Genomic DNA, 26,089 nt, shown 5'->3' on the forward strand with positions numbered 1-26,089 from the left:
GGGCCCCAGGCACCTTCGGGCACGTAGGCCTCCTGGCTGTCAGGAGACAGAATCAAACAAATGACCCACAGAGTCAAAAAGGAAATAATAAAGATAATTCAGGAGTTAGAAAACAAGCAAAACGGATGGAGCTATTCAATGTGAATAAGAGAAAGTCAAAGAAAGACTTCATAATGGTCGTGAACACTGAGAAGGGATTTGAAAATACTTCCCAAAACTAAAAAGAGAAGAGTCAAATGACTTTCTGTGTCCACAAACACACAAGAAAAAAAAAGTTTAAGAAGAAACTTCTGTACGTGGGGAAAGAAAGTCTTTAAGGCGAGGACTATTTTACATTAGAATTATCACTAATGGAGATGGTCACCATCTTTGATGGTCTTTAAAGTAAATTGCCAAATATGAAAATCTGAGTTTCGGATTTGTCAGTCACCAAGCAGAGCAGCAGGCAGCTTCAGTTATACAATGAAAACCTCATTAAATTATTGCTAAAGCTCCTTTCAGCTCTAACATTCCATAATTGCATAATCTTCATTTTTAAACAATAATAAAGGCAATGCCAACATGACATTGTGAGAGCACAGGGCCACACTGGGCTAGACGCCCTGTGGAAAGATCCCATCCAACAGAGCGGCTTCAAGAATGAACTGAGAGTATCAAGAAAGCTGCAAGGAATGGCGGAAAAACCCCTAGTCACAGCAGTAACGGATGTTGAGTAGATGAGAAATTCAAGACAGAAGTTACTGAAACATATTATTTACATGGCAAAAATTTAAGACTAATAAAGCAGGCTCTTAAACATCCCCCCCACCCCCAAGATGGGCAGGCCCGTGCCGGGTCATTTGTTCCTACTGGGGTGATGTCACCCACTGGGTTTAACTACTTTTAATAACTAGTACATTTTGGTCGTCTCTCACTTTCTCCTACATGAGATCAAATCAGCCTCTTGATGACCTACACTACATGAGTCATAATTTTTCTGTTTATGATTCAGAAAAATGTCTTCAGTCAGTATTTCCCAGCCTACTGTGGGTTTCTTCCAAGAACCAATTTCATCCTCATTGGTTTCCTACAGGAAACCAGACCAACTTCCCATTATTTTATTTTCCTTACTTTTAGCATACCATAGCCCACATCAAATTAACTGGAAGTGAGAGCGAGAGCAGGCTCTGCCCTGCACAAAGAGAGGCCGCCGCAAACAATGCCCCGTCCAGAGGTCACAGATTCAGAATGAAACAGCGCCCTGTCCAGAGGTCACGGATTCAGAATGAAACAGCGCGTGCTGATATCAGAGCTTTCTTTCTGTGGAACTCCAACCCAAGTAAGAGAAGTATTCTAATCAACTTCTTACGAACATTAAACTCCCAGAAAGAATTTTTGTTTAAAAACTATTATTCACGAATACAATAAATTCTACAAAATTGGTTCATACAGAGAAATTGATTATAAGGAACAAAATACGTGTTTTCCATTCCAGCCCAGTAACAAGCTGCTGGGAGAGCAGGGAGGCAGCTGAGACCGACCCACAGAGCCTTGGAGAGGGGGCGGGAGGGGCAGAAGCCCCCACCACAGCCTGCCATCACCAGCTGCCATCAGGCGGGCCCTCCCCACACCGACCCTGTCCATCATTAAGAATCCACCTGACGTGAGATCACAGAAGGAAGAGCGCATGGAACACGGGCTTTCCAGGGACACTGTGATCACGATCTGCGCTCACCTACTCCCCCAGAGCACCTGAGGAGCCAGGACGTAAGCGCTATCACCGGCCACACACTGCTCGGCAGAACATGTCTGAGTGTCGAGGATTCTGCTGTGAACATATATCCGATTCTCCTTAGACTCCCTCCATCCTCCCCATTTCGGAGGGAAGGTACCGCTTCCGGCTTTACAAGCTGACACCGTCATTATCTGACAGAGAATTTATATATACAAAAACTATGCGCCGCCAAAGGAAGAATGCATTTAAGGTGCATATCACACAGAGAGAAACCAAGGGCAGCGGTTCTCAAAGGGAAGCCCCCGACCAGGTCAGCATCGCCAGGACACATCCTGGAAGAGGAGGACCCTGCAGGTCAGACCCTATGGCTGATGCTGTGGTGGGCCCTCCTTGGGCAGGAAACTTCTAGAGAGGAAGCCACTCACTGTGGGTTCCCTCCTGACCCTCTGTCTTCGCATCACTGAGCCATCCCTACGTCACGAACCGCTCGTAACCTAATGGCCCAGGCCTCGTGCCTGGCCCTCACCCAGCCTGCAGACGCCGCTGCTGCTTCAGGGGGCCTGATCTGCTGGCCGGCTCCCACGGCTCCACCCTCCTGTTTCCCCTTCCCGTCCCCTGGTCATCCCTGACTCCCACCCTCCCCAGTCCAGGCGCTCCCCTCCCTGAGGATCAGTCTTCATCCTCTGTCTCCACCTGTTGCCTCGGCTTCAGCCTCTCGAGAATCCTCAGGACTGAACTCCAAATCCTTCTCCAACCTCACAACATACTTTAAGTTACCTTTGACCTGCATTACCTGAGTGTCCCTCAAGTCCTGTTGGGAGAACGTGTCCAGCGGGCCCCCTCGCACCCCCAGCCAGCTCAGCAGTCCCTCTTCCAACACCTGCTTCCGGCACTGGGACCACAGGCCCCCCGTCTTGACGGCAGCAGGCCGCCTCACCAGGCCTCCCGCTTCATCCACCTCACGCCCAGGTCGGCTGCCGCCGCCTTCAACCACCAGCTTCCTGCACTTGCGAAGCCCCACCTCCACTCACCTCTGAATCTGTCTCCTGTTCAGAAACAAGACAAGGAGCTCATCCATGCTGCTTTTATTCAACATAATTCTAGAAGTCCTAGCCACAGCAATCAGAGAAGAAAAAGAAATAGAAGGAATCTAGGCGGGAAAGAAAGAAGTAAAACTGTCACTGTTTGCAGAGGACATGATGCTGTACCCAGAAAACCCTAAAGATGCTACAGTAGATTCCTAGAGCTCATGAAGGAATTGAGTGAAGCGGCAGGAAACAAGCCTGTCACATTCCTACACACTAACAATGGAATATCAGGAAGAGAAATTAAGGAAACAAGCCCATTCACCATCACATCAAAAAGAATAAAACACCTAGAATAAACCTACCTGAGGAGGCAAAGGGCCTGTCCTCTGAAAACTCTAAGACACTTACCAAAGAAAGCAAAGGCAACATAAACAGATGGAAACATATGCTCTTGGACTGGAAGAAACAATACTGTCAAAGTAACTATAGGCCCCAAGGCAATCTACACAGTCAGTGCAATCCCTATCAGATTACCAATGGTGTTTGAAACACAAAAGACTCTGAACAGCCAAAGCAATCATGCAAAAAACAGAGCTGAAGGAATCACATTGAGCAAAAGACACTCAGCATCAGTAAACACCAGGGAAACGCAAATCAAAACCACAACGAGCTATCAGCTCACAGCAGCCAGAACAGCCCTCATCGAAAAGCCTACAAATAGCAAATGCTGGAGAAGCTGCGGAGAAAAGAGAGCCTGGGACACTGCTGGCGGGAACGTAAATTAGTGCAGCCACTACAGAAACTAGTATGGGGGTTCCATAAACTAAAATCAAGAGGAAGTGATCCCACAATCCCACACCTGGGCATATATTCAGGAAAGATGAAAACTCCATGCCAAAAAGATACATGCACCCCAATGTTCACTGAAGCACTGTTTACAACAGCCAAGACTTGGAAGCCACCTGTGTCCATCAACAGACAGCTGGATAAAGAAGATGTGGTACGTATATACAATGGAATATTAGACAGAAACAAGTGAGATAATGCCATTGGCAGAAACATGGATGATCCTCAGTTCCGTTCAGTTCAGTCGCTCAGTCGTGTCCGACTCTTTGCGACCCATGAACCGCAGCATGCCAGGCCTCCCCGTCCATCACCAACTCCCAGAGTTCACCCAAGCTCATGTCCATTGAGTCCGTGATGCCATCCAGCCATCTCATCCTGGGTCGTCCCCTTCCCCTCCTGCCCCCAATCCCTCCCAGCATCAGAGTCTTTTCCAATGAGTCAACTCTTCGCATGAGGTGGCCAAAGTACTGGAGTTTCAGCTTTAGCATCAGTCCTTCCAAAGAAATCCCAGGGCTGGTCTCCTTCAGAATGGACTGGCTGGATGACCCTACAGAGTGTCATATTAAGTGAGGATGGCCAGAGAAAGGCAAAAGTCACACGATATCACTTGTGTGTGGAATCTAAAACGATGATACAGATGAACTTCTTTACCAGAAAATGGACTCACAGACAGAGATGGCAGATTTATGGCTGCCACCAGGGACAGCGGGCGGCAAGGTGAGCGATACATTAGGAGTTTAGGGAATTAATTCTGAATTAATTAATAATTATGGAATTAACATAAACACACACTACATATAAAATAGATAAACAACAAAAATCTGCTGTGCAGCACAGGGAACCACATTCCACTGTGAATTAATTACTTCAATTTAAAAAGTGGCTAATTAAAAATAAACACACACACATAGAGGCCGCTCAAACCCAGTCCAGTGCCCCACCTGCCCACCTCCCATTCCTCCCAGCACACTTCTCACTCAGCTTACGTCGGGCACGCATCATGTCACAAACATGTTCCACGTCTCCTCGCTTCTGACTCTCAGCCTTGTATTTTTACCTCAGTTTCAACTACCCGCTCCCACTAACAGTACCTGTAAACTCCTCCCTGAACCTCCCTGACACCATGCACGCTTTCCCGAGACTGAGATCACCTATCTCTAAAGACCCAAGGATGTCAGCACCCGCCTCTGCCATCCATGAGAAAGCCCAAGACCCCCTGTGGCGGAGGTGGGTGCTCCACTCTGCCATGCACGCAAATGCCACTGAAGGGTAAACCTATTTTACCAGCCAAAATTCATCTCCAATTAAGCACCATTCTTGCCCATTAGCTGGCCTTTAGGCGAAGTAGACAAAACCCAATAAAAACAGATAAACTTCACGTGGAGCCACTTAGAGGAAATCAGCTAAGCCCCCGTGGTCTCTGTATGCACAGCCCAGCCACTCTGGGGTGCTAACCAGACACACCAGGACACTGCATGTACAGAAAGCATACTGGACTTTCTGAACTAATTACAAAGACATTTTGGAGAAAGAGAAGACTGACTCATTTAATGCTAAAAATGACAGGGGAAGTCCTTATACACATAAGTCTATAAAATACCCTGCATCTTCCCACCATTCCACCTGATGACTTCCAGAGGTGATAAACCATCTATTAAACACCATCACAAAGGAAAGGGCCTCATCTAAAGGAAGCTGGGTAACAGAGTATTCATTCCAAAACACTCTGTTTTGTCTGGAGACAGCAAGAAGCCTAGAGATAAATTACAACGTGAAGATGGACAGGCTGCCTCAATCCAGGATAAAGTCTTCACTCCTGGAGTGGCAGTTACTGCTTCTCCAGAGGAGAGGGGACAGGCCCTCAAGGCACAGCATGCCAGAGACACCTTTTCAGATGGAAAATACACTCAGAATCACTTAGAAAAATAACTCTGTGCTCACCAAAAGACAAGACCCTGACACCTTCCACAGCCCAGAGCTTAAGCGTGGATACAGAACAGAATCATCAGAAGCTAAGGAAGGAAACAAGCACCTTCCGCCACAGCACAGACTGGTAAAGAAGTATCACTATCGGTGGATCGGCTGCCGTCCTCCAAAGTTGACATCTTGGAGAAAAATGTGCTGTGAGGGTCTAATTTTGGTGTCAATAATGAGATCAGGCCTTCTACTTGCTTCTCTTACTATGTGCTACCCTTGGTTTCATTGATCTTGTCTGTAATTTCTTCCTTAAACTGGCAAAGACTATAAAATAGGCATCTAGTTTCCATTTCACTCCAAGCTGGGGGTGTGGAGAAATAGCAACCACCTCAAATTGTTTCTGAAGCCAGAATGCCAGGTTCACTGATGAAACAGCCGAAAACGCTGATAGAGTTTCTGCTCCCTTTAGTTTGGGGGCGGGGGCTGTTTTAACTTGGAGTTAGTTGCTTGTATTTCTAAGCTCCACTAACTACCCCAATTAAACACGTCTCTAAAAGGACTCATACCATCCCTGGCTGCAGCTCTCACTCGGACACGGCAGCAGAAATGGAGTCCAGCAGACTGCCAGAACGCTGGGGGCAGTTCCTGAGGTTCCAGAAAGACCCTCCTCTGAGGAGAGGCAGACAGACCCCCGGAGAAGCTGCCTGATCAACGGGAAGAAGGCAGCACGAGCTGTGTGTGCCACGAAACTGGAGAAGCCAAGGGCCCAGGCAGAGCTTTCTCCCAGTAATTTTCACTACTCACAGGAAAAGGTTAGTTCCATTAATTCTGACATACTGGCACTCAAAAATACTATTTTCTCAGCCAGCAATATCATCACTACCGAAAATTAATATTAAAAGAGAAGTTTTATTGACCTAATTTTCCAACATTTGAACAAAAGACTTCATGCACAATGTGAGTTAAGGTAGCAGAAAACACATCCAAGTGGGGTTTGTGACTGTAAGATCAACCCCAAAGAAACAGATACTTTCACTCTAATGTCATCAGTAAGATTTAATACACTGTTCACTAACAGAGAATATACTTTTAAAAACTGTTTTAGCATCTGTTAGGGTTCTTAACACCCAAACCAGTGCGAAGAATCAAACTTGAGGACTGGAACTAGTGTTTTTAGGGCTGGATTCAGAAGTGCTAATTTGCCTTATTGTACTGCAGAAACCAACACAACATTGTACAGCAATTTTCCCCCAATTAAAAGTAAATTTAAAAAAAAAATTAAAAGACACAAAACGGAAAAGAAAAAAAAGAAGCAACAAGAAAAAGGAAAATGCGAACCTCAGGACAGAGCAGAGAAAGCACGCTCGGGCGGGCGGCTCACCTTGACATGGCTCTGGGCTCCGAGGTTGTAGATCTCGGTGGGCTTCACCTCGTTGATGATCTTCACGAGGCAGGTGCTGTCGGTGAGGTCGCCGTAGTGCAGCTTCATGTCTGCAGAATTGAAACACACACCGTGAGGGGGAATGGAGCAGCGCCGTGCATTCCGAAAACCTGAGGCCTAGATTGGTGCTGGGGTGGAAGCCCGCGACTGTCATCTGGAAAGACACAAAACTGCAGAGGCTCACACTTGCCGCCACGTCTATAGCGGACCTGTGAAAACCCTGATGCGCTTTCCATACAAACAAAATCATCACGGATGTTACACAACTAATGTAGCTTATGGCGCCCAGATGACTGTAAGACATACCACAAAAGAATGGGATTCAAAGAAAATCTGGAAATGAAGTGTACACTCTGCAAAGAAATCTGTGGTGGTGAGGATGGCTCTATTCAGAAGCTTCCATCCAGTCCTTCATAGACAGTTCTGAAGCCGTTGTGGAATGCTGACACAGGCCATGGCTGACTGAAAGGCATCCAAAGTGCTCTGATCCCAAATCTCAGCCGATCCCCACAGGGACTTCCCTGCTGTAAACAGGTGGCACAGGCCAGGGGCAACCGACTCACTTGATATGTTCATTACTTTTACATTCTGGTCTACAGCTAAAGACAATGGCAGTACCTTTCTGCATTTTGCACAAAATGATGGTAATTTCCAGAAAGGCTTCACTGAAAACCCTAAGTATTAAGGTGGAAAGACAACTAGCAGGTCATCTTCCTGATGACATCGCTGCGGTGCAATGAACCCAAACCTTTCAATATTCAGGGCCTTGAAGTGAGTACAGGCTCCTGGAGGGTCTCTGCTGGCAGGCAGTACCCATGTCCTCATCCCGCCTACATCTGCCACGTGCTGCGGGCCATGATAGCGTCAACCTCTCTCTGCCTCCACCGGCAAAACAGACTCTTTCATGACCTCAGGACCTGCTGCCAAGGTCAGATGAGAAAACTGGGATGTCAGCTTGCAAGTATGCCACCAAAAACAACACACAACTGCAGAGACTGGCAACCGCCTGTGAAGAGATTTACAGAGAGTTTTGACTGCATCTGCTTTTGGACCCGTACTCCCCGATTATGTTTAAAATTACTGTACAAAGACTGCTTGACTTGATTAAATTAGACCAAACGTGCAAAGCAGAGGTGGGCTCTGTGTGGAGCTGATCTGGCTCCACAGCACGGGGACACCTGGAGAAGGGGATCAAAGGCTGGCCTGCGGCGGGCTCTCAGTCAGCGTCACCTGCCAGGCCCCTGGTCACAGCCTCAGCACAATGACCCCACAGCCCAGGGCCGCAGGCAGGCAGCGAAGGGCTTCAGAGTGTGCAGACAGCAGTCAGGGCAGGTAACTCAGGGGTAAATAACTGGGGTGTGATGGGCTTTGAGGAGAACGACACTTGAAAATACCTTATCATGATACAGGAAGTTACACAGAAAGAGAGTTTAGAGACAGAAAATGGCTTACTTCCTTCGATGTGAGCCTGGGGGTTCTTATACAGATGCTCGATTCGGCCAGTATTGAATGAACTGGATCGCCGTACAATGCCGTGGACCTGCATTTTTATCATGTGGAAGGAAAAGGAGAAGTTATAACTCATCAATGAAGACTGATCAGAAACTCAGAGGTCATTCTGCTAACGTTCAGCTTTTTGAAAACAACATGTAAGTGTGATATACAGACGCTGCTTTGAATTAGTAGAAATAATTCCACCACTTGCTCTTCCCCCAGCCCCTGGCCACCACCTGCAGGCACCTCCCTCCAACCCTTCCCAGTGTTTTCACTGCCAGTCTCAACCAAAGTACTTAGATGATGACATGGCTTCACAGTGAGCGCTCAGTTGTAGACACTCAAGTGTCTCCTTTTCCAAACACACACACTTAGTCCCACCGCTGATAAAAAATATCTCTTCCATTTGGAACTGAAGACAGACCCTGCGAGGCCACATCCACCGCAAGCCTGGCCCGTCTCTCTGACTGAACTTGAGGTCAGGGCTCCATGCCTCCCGCCCGGCCCGGCACCCCCGAGCTCTGCAGCAGGCAGTGGGTGTCTAAACAAACACATATCTCCATCCAGAAGAGAACTGGGGAGCAGCTGCTATTATGCAGTCATGTGGAAAAGCTAAGAAGGCGAAGTAGTTCAGGGCAGGGACAAGACTGAGGCCCTATGAGATTTAAGACATGAAGGAAACTCAAAGGAAGGGAAGATTTTTTTCTTTCAATCTTTATCTTTGACTTAACCATGACAAGCGTGAGGGGAAAAAAAAGTAGTTGGAACCAGAACGCATACCTGTCCGACACTGAAGAAAAGACTATTTGTGTCAGACACATTAGAGAAATTGTTCAAGACCTGCTCTCACTTCCTCCTCCACGCTGCCAACGCTAATACCAGCTTATGTCACCGGCTGCCCACGTTCCAGTTCTCCTGGTGGCAGTTTTAATCCTTCTCTTATTTTAGAAGAGTTCCTCCTACGTTGGGTAGTTTCATTTGCAGCTGAATACACTTCTATATTTTAACTCAATCGTTTTCTGTCTATTTCGAACAAAAATTAATCCTTGGCATGACTCAGATATTCCTAGTGTGTGTGTGTGGGGGGGGGGAGTTATAAGCACATAAGACCTTCTTTCAAAGAGAGAGAAATGTCATCGTCATTTTATGCGGCAGACGCGAGAAACCGGCTTCTGCAAAGGGGCCGACACATCCACACTCGGTGATGCTGCTGGCCGGATGCTTCACGTGGAGAGCCAGAACCACAGTACTGCCCAAGAGAGCCGAAACCAAAGCAGGCTTGCAAACGTGAGAATACTTTAAGACAGGAACATCACAAACTTGGTTGACATTTCGGGAAGCCAACAGTAAAATCTAGGAAACATTACACTGAGATTTGGGTGTACAAACCCCCTACTTAAGGGCTTCCCAGGCGGGGTTGGTGGTAAAGAACCTGCCTGCCAGTGCAGAAGACGTAAGAGATGCAGGTTCGATTCCTGGGTCGGGAAGATCCCCTGGCGGAGGGCACGGCAGCCCACTCCAGTATTCTTCCCTAAGGAATCCCATGGACAGAGGAGCCTGGTGGGCTACAGTCCATGGGGCTGCAAAGAATCGGACATGACTGAAGCGACCTAGTACACACACACACACACACACACACACCCCCATTACTTAATTGAAAAGCAGAGAAAATTCTACCTAAACTAAACTTTGAATTAATTCAACCTGACAGTCTCCAATTTTTCAAGTTAATGACAAAGTTCAGCTACTCTATAAACTTAATAAACTTTGTTTAATAAAAACCAAGTTCACATGTATACTTATACATACCAAAACTGGTATTTACTACCAGTTACTTCTGAAATACCAACACCTCAGATGTGATTTGAGCTTTATTTAATAGGATAGAGGGAAATTTTTAAGTTCTAAAAACAGATAACTTAGTTTTGACAATGAAAAACTATAAATGATACGATTTAGTCTTTTTCTCTTGAAGGCTGGTCTCTGGATAAGTCACATATCCGAACAGCCCAAAGCAAAGAGAAATGCTATATACATACACATTTTATATCAACATAAAGTGAAAGTCACTCAGTTGTGTCCGACTCTTTGTGACCCCAGGGACTACACAGTCCATGGAATTCTCCAGGTCAGAATACTGGCGTGGGTAGCCTAACCCTTCTCCAGCAGATTCTCCTGACCCAGGAATTGAACCGGGGTCTCCTGCATTGCAGGCAGATTCTTCACCAGCTGAGCCACCAGGGAACCCCTTTATATCAGCATAAAGGACTGTTAAAAATATTCAATGACATTGATGGACCCAGTATGGAAATCAGACAATTACACGAAGTCACAGCAAGTAAAGAACTTAGGACTTCACGGCCACACTTACAACCAAAAGCATGAAGCGCTAGTTTGGGGCCTTTTTTAAAAGAAAAAAAAATTGTGTTTTAATTTCCCTTCACTCCCAACTCTTGGTATGTGTATACAGGGGAAGAAAGACTGCCAAATGTTTAATCCATGACAGCAGGTATTATTCTAAGAACTAATGAAAGCTGAGTCTGTCTACTTCTGAGACAGGTGAAATGCAAACTTTAAGACAAGCCAAAATGTGTGCATGTTGGATAATCTAGTTAAGAATTTGAGATTAGTGGCTTTTTCTTACAGAAGGGATGTATTTAATACGTAGGATTTTCTGTTTGTTTTCATAAGGATTTTTGGAGAAAAAGAAATGAGCAAGGAAACCAAAGTGAAAAGATGAATGAGCTAACTTTGAATAAATTTAACCAAAATTATTATTAAATTACAGAAGTTGAAAAACAAAATTTCTGAAAAATCTGAGGGTGTTAAATGGAAGTGAGCATTTCTGAAAAATAAAGTGATGAAAAAGAAAATTTCAAGTTCTCATAATGTGAGAAAAAAGCTGATTTGACTTCAAAACCAAGAGTCAGATTAGGCTGTATAACACAGAAATGCTGATTAACTGAGCACAGTCGATTGACTGACCACAGCGAAGAAAACAGAAAGCCATCACCACTGGACTTTTAAATTCTCCCCGTCGCGGTTTCTCCTGGAGTCAAGAGTCCTCCAGAGGCTGCTTGAGGCACCTGCCGCCGAGAAGGCGGACGACGCGGTTCCGTCAACGGCCAGCACGCACGGGCCGCGCCCGCACACGCACGGGCAGAAGCCTGCACGTGTACTGGCGGTGCCCGCGCACACACGAGCGGCGGCCTGCACAGGCGGGCCGTGGCCGCGCACGCACGGGCAGAGGCCGGCATACATTCTGGCAGTGACCACGCTTGCACGGGCTGTGACCGCGCACGCACGGGCGGCGGCCAGCACATATGCGGGCAGTAACCGCGCACAGAGTGTCCTCTGCAGAGCGAAAGCACAGCGCCCTCACTGCCCCTCCGATCGTGACTCCCATCCACAGGCCAGGGTGTTGCCGAGACCACGCGGCCAGCACCTCGGCCTATGGAGGGCAGACGTGGCCGTCAGGCCAACAGCCAGCACGTTGCAGAGGGAAGGCCACGGAAAGCGTGGCCTCTTTGCACCGAGGCCTCGAGGATTTCCAGCAACTCAGGAGGAAGGACCCACAGCTGAGGAACTGACGCTCGGGAGCTGGTCCTAGCAGACAGCCCCCGCGGCCTGCACAGCCCCCGCCAGCTCTTCGCTCCTGAGGCTCCCTGGGGACGGCTCCTCCCAGGCAGGGACCCGGCGCTCACCTGTCCTCTTTACATTCTGAGTCCCTGTGCCCCTGTCACCGAGTGGAGCAACACAGGTTGTCCACATGCTCCCAGATACAGCTTTTCAAGGGTTTGACCGTGTCCTTCATTTTTCTGGTTTCTCTCTGTATTTTTGCACAAATAGGTACAAAAGCATATTGTCGGCTTATCTGCTAACGACGATGCCAGGAGGGCACCTGAAACCAGAGACACCTTCCCGGGAAGCTTCGCTCCTCTGGTTTCCTTTCCCTCACGATGAGAAGAAGCGGGTGCAGGGCTGGGACCTGGGCAACGTCACACACCCGCCCTTCCCTAGTGCGAGTGACAGGCGGGCCAAGGGCCTCCTGCAGAGTCTGCGTCCCTCGGCTGGTCAGCACCGAGCTGCACCCCGCCTCTGGGGTCAGCCCCCGGGCCCCGGGCTCCTCTGCACCGTTGCCCACATGCATCTCACCGGCTCTTCACCACGATCTGGGGGGCACGGGTACGCAGTTCCTAACTCTCCGAGAGGCCGTGGAGCTGGCAAAGGATAAGGACACAGTCCTGCGTGGCAACGGCCAAGGGCTGCCTCGGAAGCACCCTGCCTGCTCACCCCCTGCTCCAAGTTGGCTGGCGTTACAAAGGGGCAAATTGCCCTCTGAACTTTTAACAATGTGTAGAATTAAATCCGTAAAGGTTAAAGGGAGATTTTCTACAAAACCTGAGAATTATTGGCTTTTCTCATCACAAGATGACACCTGCAGACATCCTGTAAATAATGAACACAGGCTAGATCTGCTCTCTTTATGACCACTCAATGTGTGTGTGTGTGTGTGTGTGTGTGTGTGTGTGCACTCAGTCGCTCACACGTGTCTGACTCTTTGTGACCCCATGGACTGTAGCCTGCCAGGCTTCTCTGTCCATGGGATTCTCCAGGCAAGAATACTGGAGTTGGCCTGTTCCAAGTGGGTTGCCATTTCCTTCTCTAATGATATCATATATAACATAACTCTAAAATGCTCTGCTTTGCAGAATACATATTGATCACCCAATTATTACTGGAATCCACGTATATGAACGTGTGTGTACATGTATATTTCTATAATTACATCTTACCTATCTTGATGGCATTACAAGATGTAGAACTAGTTATTATTTGATAAAGGCACAGAAGGTTTAATCATATCTGCTCCTAATTAAAGTCTAACAGTCAAAGTTCTCAAAAATTATGAGTTACAGTAAAAAAAAAAACTACATTCCCTTTCTTCAAATCCTGCTGGTGCTTAGCTGCCAGATTCCTTGCTATTGCTTTTCCATTGGTCCATGGTGCACATTTTTTAAACAACACACCTGCCATTGGAAAAATGTGGCATCCCAAGTTATTCATGCAAACACCCCCGAATCGGGGGCAACATGTGGGCCGCTGCTCAGGATTCTGCTGACTGCAGAGCACAAACCTCTAGAAAGGCACGTATCCAAACACCGTTCTTACAAAGGGTAAGGTGCACACACGGAGCTACACCCATTTCAAACATAAAACTCTTGTTTGTTTTGGGGAAAGTAGGAAACTTGGAAGGAGGAGAAGAGGCAGTAAAGGAGGATGAGGGCAAGGGCAGCAAACGCAGCCGCTGCACTGGCCGCCCCAGCCCACGGGCCAAGAGCTGGAAAGCCAGCGTCCTGAGGTCAACTCCACCGCTCAGGCTGGAGGGCAGCGAGCTGTTACTGCTCGATGCAAATCAAGGGACTTCACTGGGAGCGGGACTTTTTTGTGTAGCCACGACCTCATAAAGTCACCCGAGAAGGGCATGGCGGGCCTGGCTGCTGGTTTATCTGAGAATGTGGGGAGCGTGCAGAGCCGGGAGCGGGGAGGGGGGGCCGCCCGCGTTCGCCAGCAGATAAACTGCACAATGGGCTGGCGCGGGGACAGGCCCGGGGGCTCATTCCGCCCCTGCCTCCTTATCAGCGTTTCCGTGGAAAACACGCACAGAGGAAGCAGAGGAAGCAGGAGGCCGCGGGATTCCACCCGCTCGGGGACTCACCTCGTAGCCCTTCTCCAGCAGGAACTCGGCCAGGTAGGAGCCGTCCTGGAAGACAAGGAGGAGAGACAATGTCAGACCCACCGCAGCCACGACCAAGGCTCGAGAGCAGCCCTCAGGGGCTCTGTGGGCGTAAACACGGCCCACAGCAACCGACGCGAAAGACGGCTCAGACGACATCCAACGTGAACACAGCGCGCTGCTCTGCTGTCCTCCAGGCCCTTCCACAGGCGGGAGCTCATCTGAGCCCGCGGGGGGACGAGGCGGGGGGCCGCTGGCATCACCACCCCCACAGGGAGAGATACTGGGGGCAGGGACACTGGGGCAACGGGCAGGACGTGAGGCTTCAGAGGCTGGTGGATCTGGTTCAGGTCTGGCCACTTGTAAGCCGTGTGAAACACACAGAACGTGTGGGCCTTGCAGAAGGCCTTGATGCTGCTGGGACATAAAATAGGACTCTGACAAAATCGGGGGTGGGGTCACTGGGGGAGGGATGAGACAGGAGCTGTGGGGGCTGGGGAGAGGGCAGGGTGTGGACGGGGAGGGGGCTGACAATGCAGGGTGCTGACATCCCTGGGAAAAGCCAGCACGTGGAGAAGAGGCCCTCCAGGCTTCGAACCCAAGGGTCTGGAAAGTGACGAGAAAGGGTTCAGGGGTTTTGGTGGGGGGGTGGAGGTGGGGGCAGTAGACATGATCAGATCTGTGTCATCCCTGCCCGTGTGCAGGCACACATGGATGGAGCTCAATAGAAGGAGTGCACTTATTTTATACCGACTAGTAAGAGCTTCGTTTGGATGCATCTTAAGTCGCGCATTCTCTAAGATCAAGGTGTCAGACTAAACACAGAGATTTGCAACTTGTTTTTTGTTTTATTTTATTTACTTAGGCTGTGTGGAGCCTCTGTTGCAGCCAGGCCCTTCTCTAGCTGTGACAGGCGGGGGCCCTTCTGCAGTTGCAGCCTGGGCCTTCTCCTTGTGGCATCTTCTCTCATTGAGGCTCCTGAGCTCCAGAGCTCAGGCTCAGTGGCTGTGCTGCACGGGCTCAGCGGCTCCAGGGCATGTGGGCTCTTCCCAGATCAGGATCGAACCCATGTCTCCTACGCGGGCAGGCAGATTCTTCACCACTGAGCCAACAGGGAATCCCCTCCCAACTTATTTTCTAAAACTCTTTTATAAGTGCCTAAGTAAGGGGAGGGGTCTGTGCATCTTATGCGCCACTTTCAGGGGAGAAAGCACGAGAGCCATCTAACTGAGCCACTAAGAGGCCGCACGGCGCAGAGTCACGGTTCCAGAGACAGCGGCGGCGCAGACCGCCCCAGCCCTGCCCGGGTGACCAGGTGCTTCACCACCAGCCCGTAGCTGCGTTCTTGCTCCCGGCCCAGGCAGGCCCCTCACCCATCCAGGCTTCACAACTGCTGGGGCTCTGTGCGCAAATCTGGTTGCGAACACTTAGGTTTTCTTTGGTTTCCTAAGTTTGAAAAAACCTTAAAATATCCTTTTGAGGTTCAAAGGTGTCTATCAGATACTCCAGGAATAAGAAGAATGAAGTGGGCTTTATTCCTATCATTGCTGGACTCAGAGCTGGGACTGGAGACATCCTGCCGCTCCTGGAAATGGCGCGGTTGCCTCAAGAGGGTTTACACTTTAGCGCAGAAGTCAGAACGAACTCAGGCAGGACCACTCGGCAAGGGTATCAGGGACACATTTTGTGGTTCATTGAAACATGCAGCAAATTTTCTTCTGACTCCTTGACATAAATACCCCGGTATATAGACTCGTGTGGAGGAGAAGAGAAGCGGTCTGGCATATCCCTTTTCCTCCCCTCTTGTGATACACACACGGCTGCTCGGTTTCACACACTCAACATGCAAAGTAAACCAGACGAGACTGCTGTGCAATGCACACTCCAACAAGCCAGGTCAATCGACAGGACCCAAAAGCCTTATATGCTTTGCACATTTTTTGTTTCTCTTGGAATAAAAAGTTAAAATGCACTGTACTTCACCACAGTTGCCCAGAATGTTTTCAAAAAGAAAAAAAAGGCAGCGGTGAGACCCTGGGGGAGGGGTGAGCTGTGATTATCCAGACACTGATGCGAAGCAGGCCTGCCGGGGCTGGACGCTGCCAATAGGTCCTGTTCTTCTCACCGGGCCCTCCTCAAACTTTCCAGCCGCCTGGAACATTCTGCACCAGCGGTGGCACCCGCTTCCTCCCCACTTCCTTGCCAGGCCTCCCGAGCGATAGGGCCGGCAACACAGTGTGGGAACGGAGCTGCAGGGTCCCGGGCCCCAGCCTCCCCTGGCCCCCAACCCTGCGTCAAAGCCCCTCCAGCAAGACAGGTGGAAGACTGACCCGTCACCCCCGAGGCTGCAGCCAGCGCCGCAACCGGACACCCGACTCTGCAAACCCGAGGGGCTAAGGGACTAAGAGCCCCGCTCACTCACCATGAGCACACTGACTCTGGGACAGGTTCCAGCCTGGGCTCAGTCCTCATCACAGAAACGTTTTCACTGGAGAGCTGACACTCCAACTGTGACTCTTTCCATCTGACTTTGCACACAGCTATTAAAAGAATCTCCTTTCCATATTAAAGGCCGTACAGCTTGAAGCAAGCACTGCGGCTTTGACATTTTCAAAACACAGAAGTATTTTCTATCTTATTCTCACAGGAACACCCCTGGAGGGCAAGCAGCCACTTGGCCTATGAGCTACGGAGGCAGGTGGAGGTCAGCTGCCCGCCTGGTCCCCACCATGAGGGGGGGCAGGACTAGAGACGGGGCTCCCACCACTGTCACCCAGAAAACACGCTCCACCTCCGGGGCCCACCAGCCCATGTCAAAACCCAACACAGTAATAAAGACTCCAAAACGGATTCATCGGCAAATCAAACTGCTTTTGTTGCTCTGCCGTCATGACAGGGCAACGGTGCCTCTTGTTTTACCCAAGTGCCCCAAACGCAGAGGTCCCATAGCTTCAGGACCACCTGGAGCTCGGAGGACTAGGCAGGCCACAGGGCCTCAGGTGGGCACCAGCGCCCCTGGGGAAGTGCCACAGTGCTGTTTGGAGGCGCACTTGGCTTGGTAGTGGATGTTCGTTCTGGGCTGTAAAGCCCAGGAGCCAGAGCCACGGTCTAGAATCCAAAACAGGCAGATTTCAGTGCCTGGGGCTGCAGCTGTGTCCCTGAGTAGTTGTATCCTTCACCTCCGTGAAATGTTCCAGATATAAACCCATAAAATTCACAGCAACTCTATAAGTTAACTGAATCGTATTTTGATTGTAGGATAAAAATTATCTAAAATTTCACATCTATGAAAAGCTGAAAGAAGTGGAGGAAAGTCCCCTGTTCTCCTGATGTCCAGAGAAGGCTGAAATAGCACTGAAGACCCTCATGCCCACCCACGACCACACACGGATGTGCCTGGACACCCCCCTTCCCAGAGAGAGGAGGGGGCGTTTCTCCTCTCTTTTCAAACATGGACCCTCTTCCAGCCCAGAGGACGAATGAGAAGAACGCTGTTTCAGATGCAGCCCGAGCACCTGGCCCCTCCGAAATGCACCTGAATCAGACCGTACATTTCTGCCAAAGCACTGCAGGAAGCTGCTTCTCACAGAGGAAGACAAGCGCAAGCGGAACTGGGTGAAGAACAGACCACTGATAAAATGAACTTCCTTGTTTACATCACCTGGAACACCAGGAAGTAAAACACCCCTTCTGCAAGAAGAGAGCCTCGCCAACACTGCCTGCCATGTGCTTTAACTCTAGGTGGGCCAATAACTCTATTGTAAGTCTAGTGTGCCGGCCTCTCTACAGCGGGTCTAGTGTGCCGGCCGCTCTACAGCGGGTCTAGTGTGCCAGTCGCTGTACACCAAGCATTCTCAGCTAACCGCAGTTACAATAGCAAAGCCATCTGTACCTCCAGCGAGAGACGCACGGACACCTCACAGGTGAACAGAAGACACTGCTGTGAACTGGAATGAGAACTGCCCCTGGGAAGACGAGCTCTGGCAGCGTGAGAAACCCAGAGGCGGGATGCCCAGGGAAAGCATTTTCACCAGGCGCATGGCTGCAACACAAATCACTGGACAAAATCTCCGTCAAAAACACAGATTTCAAAAAGCCAAAGGGATTAATAAATCCCACTGTCTCATTTTACAGGTCAGGAAATGGAGACTGAAAACACTAAATGTTCAGTGTCCAGTCACACAGTCAGGAAGGAGCAGAATGTTACAAAACGGAAAGAAAGAGAGAAAAGAAAAAAACTGCTATCCAGACTCTCAGATCTCAGAATTTTCCACTAAAAGGCACTGTGAAAAGAATTAAGCCGGAGAGACTGGACTGGCGCCTACAGCTGAGCAGCAGGGGGAGGACCAAGACACAGCCCCCAATGGTTAGGAGGGCAAACACAGACTGACAGACAGGTCAGCAGGACTCAGGACCCTGTCAGTACATAAGACATACAAATGGTCCCACTCCTGCAGTCTTTAGAGTTGGAAATTATTTATTTCCCCACAAAAGCTGAGGTCGCCAAAGGGCAGATTCTCACTCCATGATTCACCTCCTCGTAGAGAGAAGTGGTATCCCTAGTGGCTCAGATGGTAAAGAATCTACCTGCCATGCAGGAGACCCAGGTTCAATCCCTGGGTCAAGAAGATTCCCTGGAGAAGGGAATGGCCACCCTCTCCAATATTCTTGTCTAGAGAACCCCATGGACAGAGGAGCCTGGCGGGCTACAGTCCATGGGGTTACAAAGGGTCAGACACGACTGAGCAACATTCATTTTCAGAGACAAGTGACCAGCGGTTGCTGCACAACCAAGAACAAGGGACACTCCTCTCTGACACGGACCCCCTGCTGGGCAAGAGCCACTGCACACACACCTCACACATCACAGTCCACACGCGCACACCGCACACTGCACACCGCATACACACATGCACGCCACACGCCTCACACACACATCATGCATCCAGCAGTGACCTGCACACACACCTCACACAGGCACAGTTCACACATGCACGCCTCACACACACACTGCACACCGCATACACACACGCATGCCACACGCCTCACACACCTCACACAGGCACAGTTCACAGGTGCACACCTCACATGCACACTGCACACCTCATACACACACGCACGCCACACGCCTCACACACCGCACACAGGCACAGTTCACACGTGCACGCCTCACACGCACACTGCACACCGCATACACACACGCATGCCACACGCCTCATACACCACACACAAGCACAGTTCACATGTGTACACCGTACACGCACACTGCACACCTCATACACACACGCATGCCACACGCCTCATACACCGCACATAGTCACAGTTCACACATGCACACCACACACACGCACATGCACACCGCATACACACACGCATGCCACACCTCACACACCTCACACAGGCACAGTTCACATGTGCATGCCGCACACACACACTGCACACCACACACACACACACATGCCACACGCCTCATACACCACACACAGGTACAGTTCACACGCACACACCACACACACACACACGCACACCGCATACATACACGCACGCCACACGCCTCACACGGCATCATGCATCCAGCGGTGACCCTGGCTCTGCTGCTGGCCCAGGGCCTCCCAGGAAACCGTGATGAGCTAGAAGGTTAAGCGCAGCCTTTCAGAAAGAGGCTGGACACCCGCCACCACTATCAGCCTAAACATCACTCCATCTTCAGTTCTTTTCCATAAGCACTCTCAAAATTTTGTAATGCTAATTTCAAATTAACATTCAATTTCAAAAGATTCTAATATTAAGTCCTGTGTCTAATGGTAAACTTAATATAAAATATCATAGAGGAAAGAAATTATCTAGAAAGTTAATTTTAGAAAATATTTTATCTTCAGCTTGATAGGTTAAAAAATGATGTTTCTCTTTCCATTTTTTGATTAGGATATTATTAAGACTGACGACGTTTTTGTGTTTATGACTGTGTGCCCTATTTCTTCCGGAAATTATTTATTCTTATCTTTAGTATTTCTTACACATTTTTCTAGTAGGCTGTATTTCCTCAGTTAGTTTGTTTCTCTAAGCATCTAGAAAATATACAAAACCGACTAATTTCTCCAATAAAAGACACTCAAAAAATATCTGGAACTAGGTGAGCAGAGATTTTTAGTGGTACCTGGTTTAAAATTCATTCCTTTCAAACTGCAAATGATCATTGTAAACTCTTGGTTTAATGAGCAAAGAAGAATGAAAACACAAAACCCTGAACTCCAGGGGCATCGACACTGCGCAGCACTCAGCAGCACCTCTGACTCCAGCACAGCAAATGCTTTTCTGTGCTTCAGGAAACTGGCGTAAGAAAAGCGGGCTTAGAGGGAAGAGCTGCCAGTGAGGTGCAGAAAGATCGTCTCTAACCACACGGTTGGAAGAAGGAGGACAGCTCAGACAGCGCAGCACAGCCCCAGAACTACCCAGAAAGCCCCAGAAGCACGTCCAGAGGGGCTGAGCACACACGTGCCTGGGGGGGTGTGCCACGCACGTGGCGCGTGGAGGCGTCCTGTGGGGCTAGCTGCCCACCTCCCACCCGCCTCCCCTCCCGTTTAAAACACAAGCCCCTTCGGTCTGAACCCTGTGCCGTTCCTGTCTCCCATCGTGCGCTCGCGCTGAAGCTCCTGCGCTTCCCAGGGAAGCAGAGGTCCTCGTGCGCCCTGGTGTGACTGCAGGTGGCGACGACACCAGCACCAGCACCAGGCGGGAGCGCTGACTCAGCACGCGGGCTTCGCAGCCCTGCTCCCAGTGCTCCACGGCCACTGTTACGCCTTCACAACCGCCTCTGCAGCATCCATTTTACAGGCGAGCAAACTGAGGCCACGCCACATGCAGGAGACCCCAGCTGCAAAGCAGAAAGGATCACACTGCAGAGACTTGCAACGAACGATGTATATGGCACCTGCTTCACTAAATAGGGTCAATCGCTCCGTAAGGACGGGCCCACCGATGCTGGGACATAAAATCCAGTCTCTACAGAACTTGTTAACAACGCAAAGTGTCACAGACTAGTGAACATCAAACCCTCACCAGGCCACGGGTGTCAGGGAACAGAGGACAGAGAGGAAGCCAGGGCCTCAGTCCCTCGCTCCAGTCCTCAGAGTATCTGGGAAGCCAGGCACTTCCTGACCGAGATAGGACTAGACGTCCACGCTGGCTTGGATCCCCAGCTTCACACGGGTCAGCAGGCCCACACATGGACGGATGAGCCAGTTAATCTGTGCGGCTGTCACAGTGTCCACTGTTGGTGTACCAGGAGACGCAGGAGTCCCGGGCAGAGGCAGGGCGGGATAAAAGGAAGGCTAAGAAACACTCAAACCGGCCCATCCTAAAGGAAATCAACCCTGAATACTGATTGGAAGGACTGCTGCTGAAGCTGAAGCTCCAGTACTTTGACCACCTGATGGGAAGAACTGACTCATTGAAAAAGACCCCAATGCTGAGAAAGATTGAAGGCAGGAAGAGAAGGGGACGACAGACGATGAGATGGTTGGATGGCATCACTGACTCGATGGATGTGAGTCTGAGAAAACTCTGGATAGTGAAGCACAGAGAAGCCTGGGGTGCTGCAGTCCATGCTGTTGCAAAGAGTTGAACATGACTTAGCGACTGAACAAGATGTGCTTCCCCAGGACGTCACCTGTGCTGGGCAGCATGGTGCTCTGCGGAAATCCAGCACCACCCTCCAGCACAAAATCAAGGTGGGAGAAGACCGAGGAAATATAAGAAGCATATCCCCGTCAAAATCCCCTGAAAGGTCTGCCTGACTGGCCAGTTCAGTGCTGCTGTGAATAGCCTCTTTCAAGTTTAGAACAATATTCTAACTGAAAGTCTTCATAACTCAGGGCTCCAGATACATCGATAAAGGTTGGTTCAGATCTGTAGAAAGGTGAATAATAAATTACAGGTAAACTTCATGCTTAAAATAATCTCTTTGTAATAAATAGGCACATATATTAAAACTGTACAAAAATGGAAAACAGAGTTTCTCTTTCCTCTTCCTTTTCTTGTTATCGCTCAGAGTGACGGTCCACACAATTAAGGGCTGTTTCTTTGCAAAGCACATGCTTGCACAGCTCCAATCACCCAAGTGATTTATGGAGGAAATGACTTTTTGCAGGTACTCTAACCAAAACAGAGCCGCACTTTGTCCAGTGTTCAAGGCCATGCTTAATGAAAACTTCGAATTTGGAAGAAAAAAAAAAAGTAGTACTGAAAAGAGAAGAATTATTAAATTTTAGTATTTACCTGATTTATTAACATTTCCTCGTGCATTTCTTTTTATAATCTGTGCCCTGCCTAATGGAGGAAGAAAAAACAAGTGTCCTTTTATTTACCGGCTTTAAAAGGGTCGTGAGAATAACAAAAGGACACACACATATTGATGGCTGCATCTGTTTCCATTTTACTACATTCAGTTATGAGGTTGTTACTTCAATGTCACCGTTGGTGATAAGTAGAGTTTAGCTATTTGCAAACATTTTTGCTCTTTTTAACCTGATTTCTTTCAGGGATAAACGTACCTGGCACAGTCAGGAGAGACTTCCTGTCACAGGTACAGCCGTGACAGACACACCACCTGGGGAGCCCTGGGGCCCTGCAGTCCGCTCTGCAAGCGTGGAGCTCCCAGGAAGCTGGGGACCCTGCAGGTAACAGAAGAGCCGCACGGGGCGAGAGCTGTGGCTCGTGGGACCTAGAGCCACTGGAAGACGGCGCAAGTCAAGCCCACGCACAGGCGTCAGCGAGAAGTGTGTCAGCGTCCACCCAGAAAGCCGCCCGTCATCAAGTGACCCAAGATGACGCTCGGGGGGCAAGAGCGTCCTGGCGAGGCGAGGACGGGCAAGAGCGGCGCACCTCTGGCTAATCTCGGCGGGCACACGGCCTGCGGGTGGTCATCCCTTGCGTACTTGCTGGGTGGTGCTGTTATGTGGGAAGGTCCTGCCACTCAGAAGAGGGGCCAAAAAGCATTTTGCGGGGAAATCGCACGTTGAAAAGCGCACACCTCCACCCAGCCGCGGCCGTCTCTGCGGTCACTGCCTCCGAGGCCCTGCAGGCGGGGGCGTCTGTCCCCGCCCAGCCCCTCCCAGACACAAGGAGAGGACAGGCTCCCGGACTCCGACGGGGCAGCTTCTGCAGGCACCCGCTGTTGGCCATTTTCATCTCGCCGCTGTGCCCTCTCTCGCCAACAGCAACGGGGCTCAGCCTGTACGCAACCACGCACTTCGGTTTTTAAGGAGCTTCTCGGTTACATTTTTCAACGTGTGTCCGGTATAAGGACACACTGGGGGTCCCTGACAAAGCCTGGGAAAATCCCGACCCAAGACGAATCCTGGAAGGCACGTAATTCAGGCAGCTAAGTCTGGACCATACAGGAACAAACCGCACAGAACCACCGCAGGGCTCTGAGAAACGCTGGAGTTTACCCAGGGACGACCCAAGCCTGGATTCTGGTGATGTCACGGTGACAGAAAACGTGGCTTCGGAAACGCCCCGTGTGACGGTACTGCAGGCTCCCCTCAGCCACCCCGGTGATCCCACCACCTCCAGGCAGTGGCCCGGGTCTCGGGAGGGACACCAGGCAGCTGAGGGCTCTGGAAGGTGACAAGTGAGACACGGCACGGAAGGAGCAAAGGAGCGTGGTTTCCAAGAAAATATCCCACGGGGAACAAAAGAGCAGTGCCTGCAAGTAACTCAAAAACTAACAGAAAACAGAAAGGAAGGCACGCGAGGGCTCCGTAAAAGCCAGCACTGAAGAACCCCGGGGAGAGGCCAGGCCCCACAGGAGGCCCCCGGCCCTCCAGAGACTCTCTCGGGAACCGGCAGCCCTCGGGGGAGGAGAAGGCCCACACCGGGGAGGAAGTGGGCCCAGAAGAGCCATAGCCTCCCAGACGCTCAGGCCCCAGGCCCCGAGCTGGTCCCAGGCCTCTGGCACAGCCGCACATGCACCTGGGATAATCACTGCGAGAAAAACACTGCCAAGCAAGGGTCAGATTCCAAATCTTCAGCAAGCCGTAGCTCGGCACTAGCCCACCAGAGCCCACCAGGTCCCGTGCCCACAGGCGGGAACCCACTGTGCACCCGCCTTCGGAGAACGGCTGACGTGACCTGCAGCTGAAAACAAGCTCAGAAAAGGCAGGAAGGGAGGGAGGAGGGGAAAACGAGCGCCGCTCGACACCCTCCTGTGAGCGACAAAGGTCCCCAGGCCGAGGAGGCCACGGGACGGAGGGGAGGACGGCCAGGTAGGTAGGGGCCGCCTTCCACTCGCCGGCCAGCTGACCACAGGGCCCAGCGGCCACACACCGGGCACTGCGGCTCCAAGCGTCCGCTTGGCACCTTCTGTGAAAGCTAATTACAGGCCGGGGCATCTGGGCATAGCTCTGGTTGGGTTCTCTGTCTCCATCTCCATGTGTCTGTCTGTCTGTCTGTCTCTGCCCCCGGCTCTCTGTCTCCGACCCCCTCTCCCCTTCTCCCCCTGCACTCCCAGAGCACAGATGCAGGTCCCGCTGGTCTCAGGCTCAGGCACCCCTTGGCAGCAGAGTCGAACAGGTCAGTGCCCAACAACGGGCGCGCATGTTCTGCTACAAGGCGGAGGTAAACTATGGCACCTGGACAAAGACCTTGCCATGGGGCCTTCACAGCATGTTCACCACGAGCCAGTTTCAACTGCACGTGTCTGCCTCTAGGCTTTGAGACAAAGGGGAGAGAAAGTTCATGCACAAAGCTGAAGGGGCTATTTACTAAAAGCGTAACATCAGTCTAAAAATAGGACCTGTTATGAGTTGAACACTGTCCCCTGAAAATTCATCTGTTGAAGCCCTAATTCCCAGGGCCTCAGAAATTAATTGAATTTGAATAACTGAGTTATTTGTGACCTTATTTGAAATAGGGTCATTGTGGATGAAATTAGTTAAGATGTCATCATATTAGACTAGGTGGACCCTTTTCTGATATGAGACGGTTGTGGCTCAGACGGTAAAGTGTCTGCCTACAATGCGGGAGACCCGAGTTTAATCCCTGGGTCGGGAAGTTACCCTGGAGAAGGAAATGGCAACCTACTCCAGTATTCTTGCCTGGAAAATCCCATGGACGGAGAAGCCCGGTAGGCTACAGTCCATGGGGTTGCAAAAAGTTGAACACGACTGAGTGGCTTCACTTCACTTAACTTCTTTCTGATATGAGGGCTTCCCAGGTGGCTCAGTGGTAAAAGAATGTGCCCACAATGCAGGAGACACGGGTTCAGTCCCTGGGTCAGGAAGCTCCACTGGAGGAGGAAATGGCAGCCCACTCCAGTGTTACTGCCTGGGAAATCCCATGGACAGAGGAGCCTGGCGGGCTAGAGTCCCTGGGGTCACAGAGTCGGATGCCACTTAGCAACGTAAGCAACAATAGGTTCTGACGTGAGCAGGGTCCTGAGAAAGAGGGGAGTTTGGACGCAGACACACAGGGAGACACCCTGTGAAGACGGAGGCAAAGACCAAGGTGATACTTCAGAAACCAAAATGCCAAACTTGACAGCACACCAGCCCTCAGGGGCGCCGGGAGCCGGCCCACCCTCCAGGCCTGAAGGAGAGACCACCGTGTGGACGACCTGATCCCGGACATCAGGAGCAGGGAGAAAAGGAACCCCTGGCCTGTGATGCCCTGTGATGCCCTGTGAAGGGCCCTGGCAGCAGGCGCAGGACGGGGGGGCGGGGCCGCCGAGACCGGCTCCCAGGGCACCACCGGCCCCGGCGCTCTCACCCGGCCTGGCCCTTGCCTCCAGCCTAGTGGGGATCACCAGGAGTTCCCCAACTTGTGATCCCGAAAAGTTTCAGATCTACAGAAAAGTGACGAAACACCCATTACCTTGCATGCGGCTCATCTGTTGGCGGGTTTTCAAACCT

General features: G+C 50.5%; 1 protein-coding gene across 1 annotated transcript in view; it reads right to left on the reverse strand.

The window, feature by feature from the left end:
• Positions 1 to 26,089, reverse strand: part of GMDS (GDP-mannose 4,6-dehydratase) — a 421,085-nt gene that overhangs the window by 323,604 nt on the left and 71,392 nt on the right. The window contains exons 2-4 of the mRNA XM_052648543.1: positions 14,160 to 14,204; positions 8,399 to 8,486; positions 6,887 to 6,996 (exon numbers count right to left, since the gene is read on the reverse strand). Coding sequence (XP_052504503.1) covers positions 6,887 to 6,996; positions 8,399 to 8,486; positions 14,160 to 14,204 — 243 coding nt within the window. The remainder of the gene's footprint in view (positions 1 to 6,886; positions 6,997 to 8,398; positions 8,487 to 14,159; positions 14,205 to 26,089) is intronic.

Source organism: Budorcas taxicolor, chromosome 11 (genome assembly GCF_023091745.1).
Source record: "Budorcas taxicolor isolate Tak-1 chromosome 11, Takin1.1, whole genome shotgun sequence".
NCBI lineage: Eukaryota > Metazoa > Chordata > Mammalia > Artiodactyla > Bovidae > Budorcas > Budorcas taxicolor.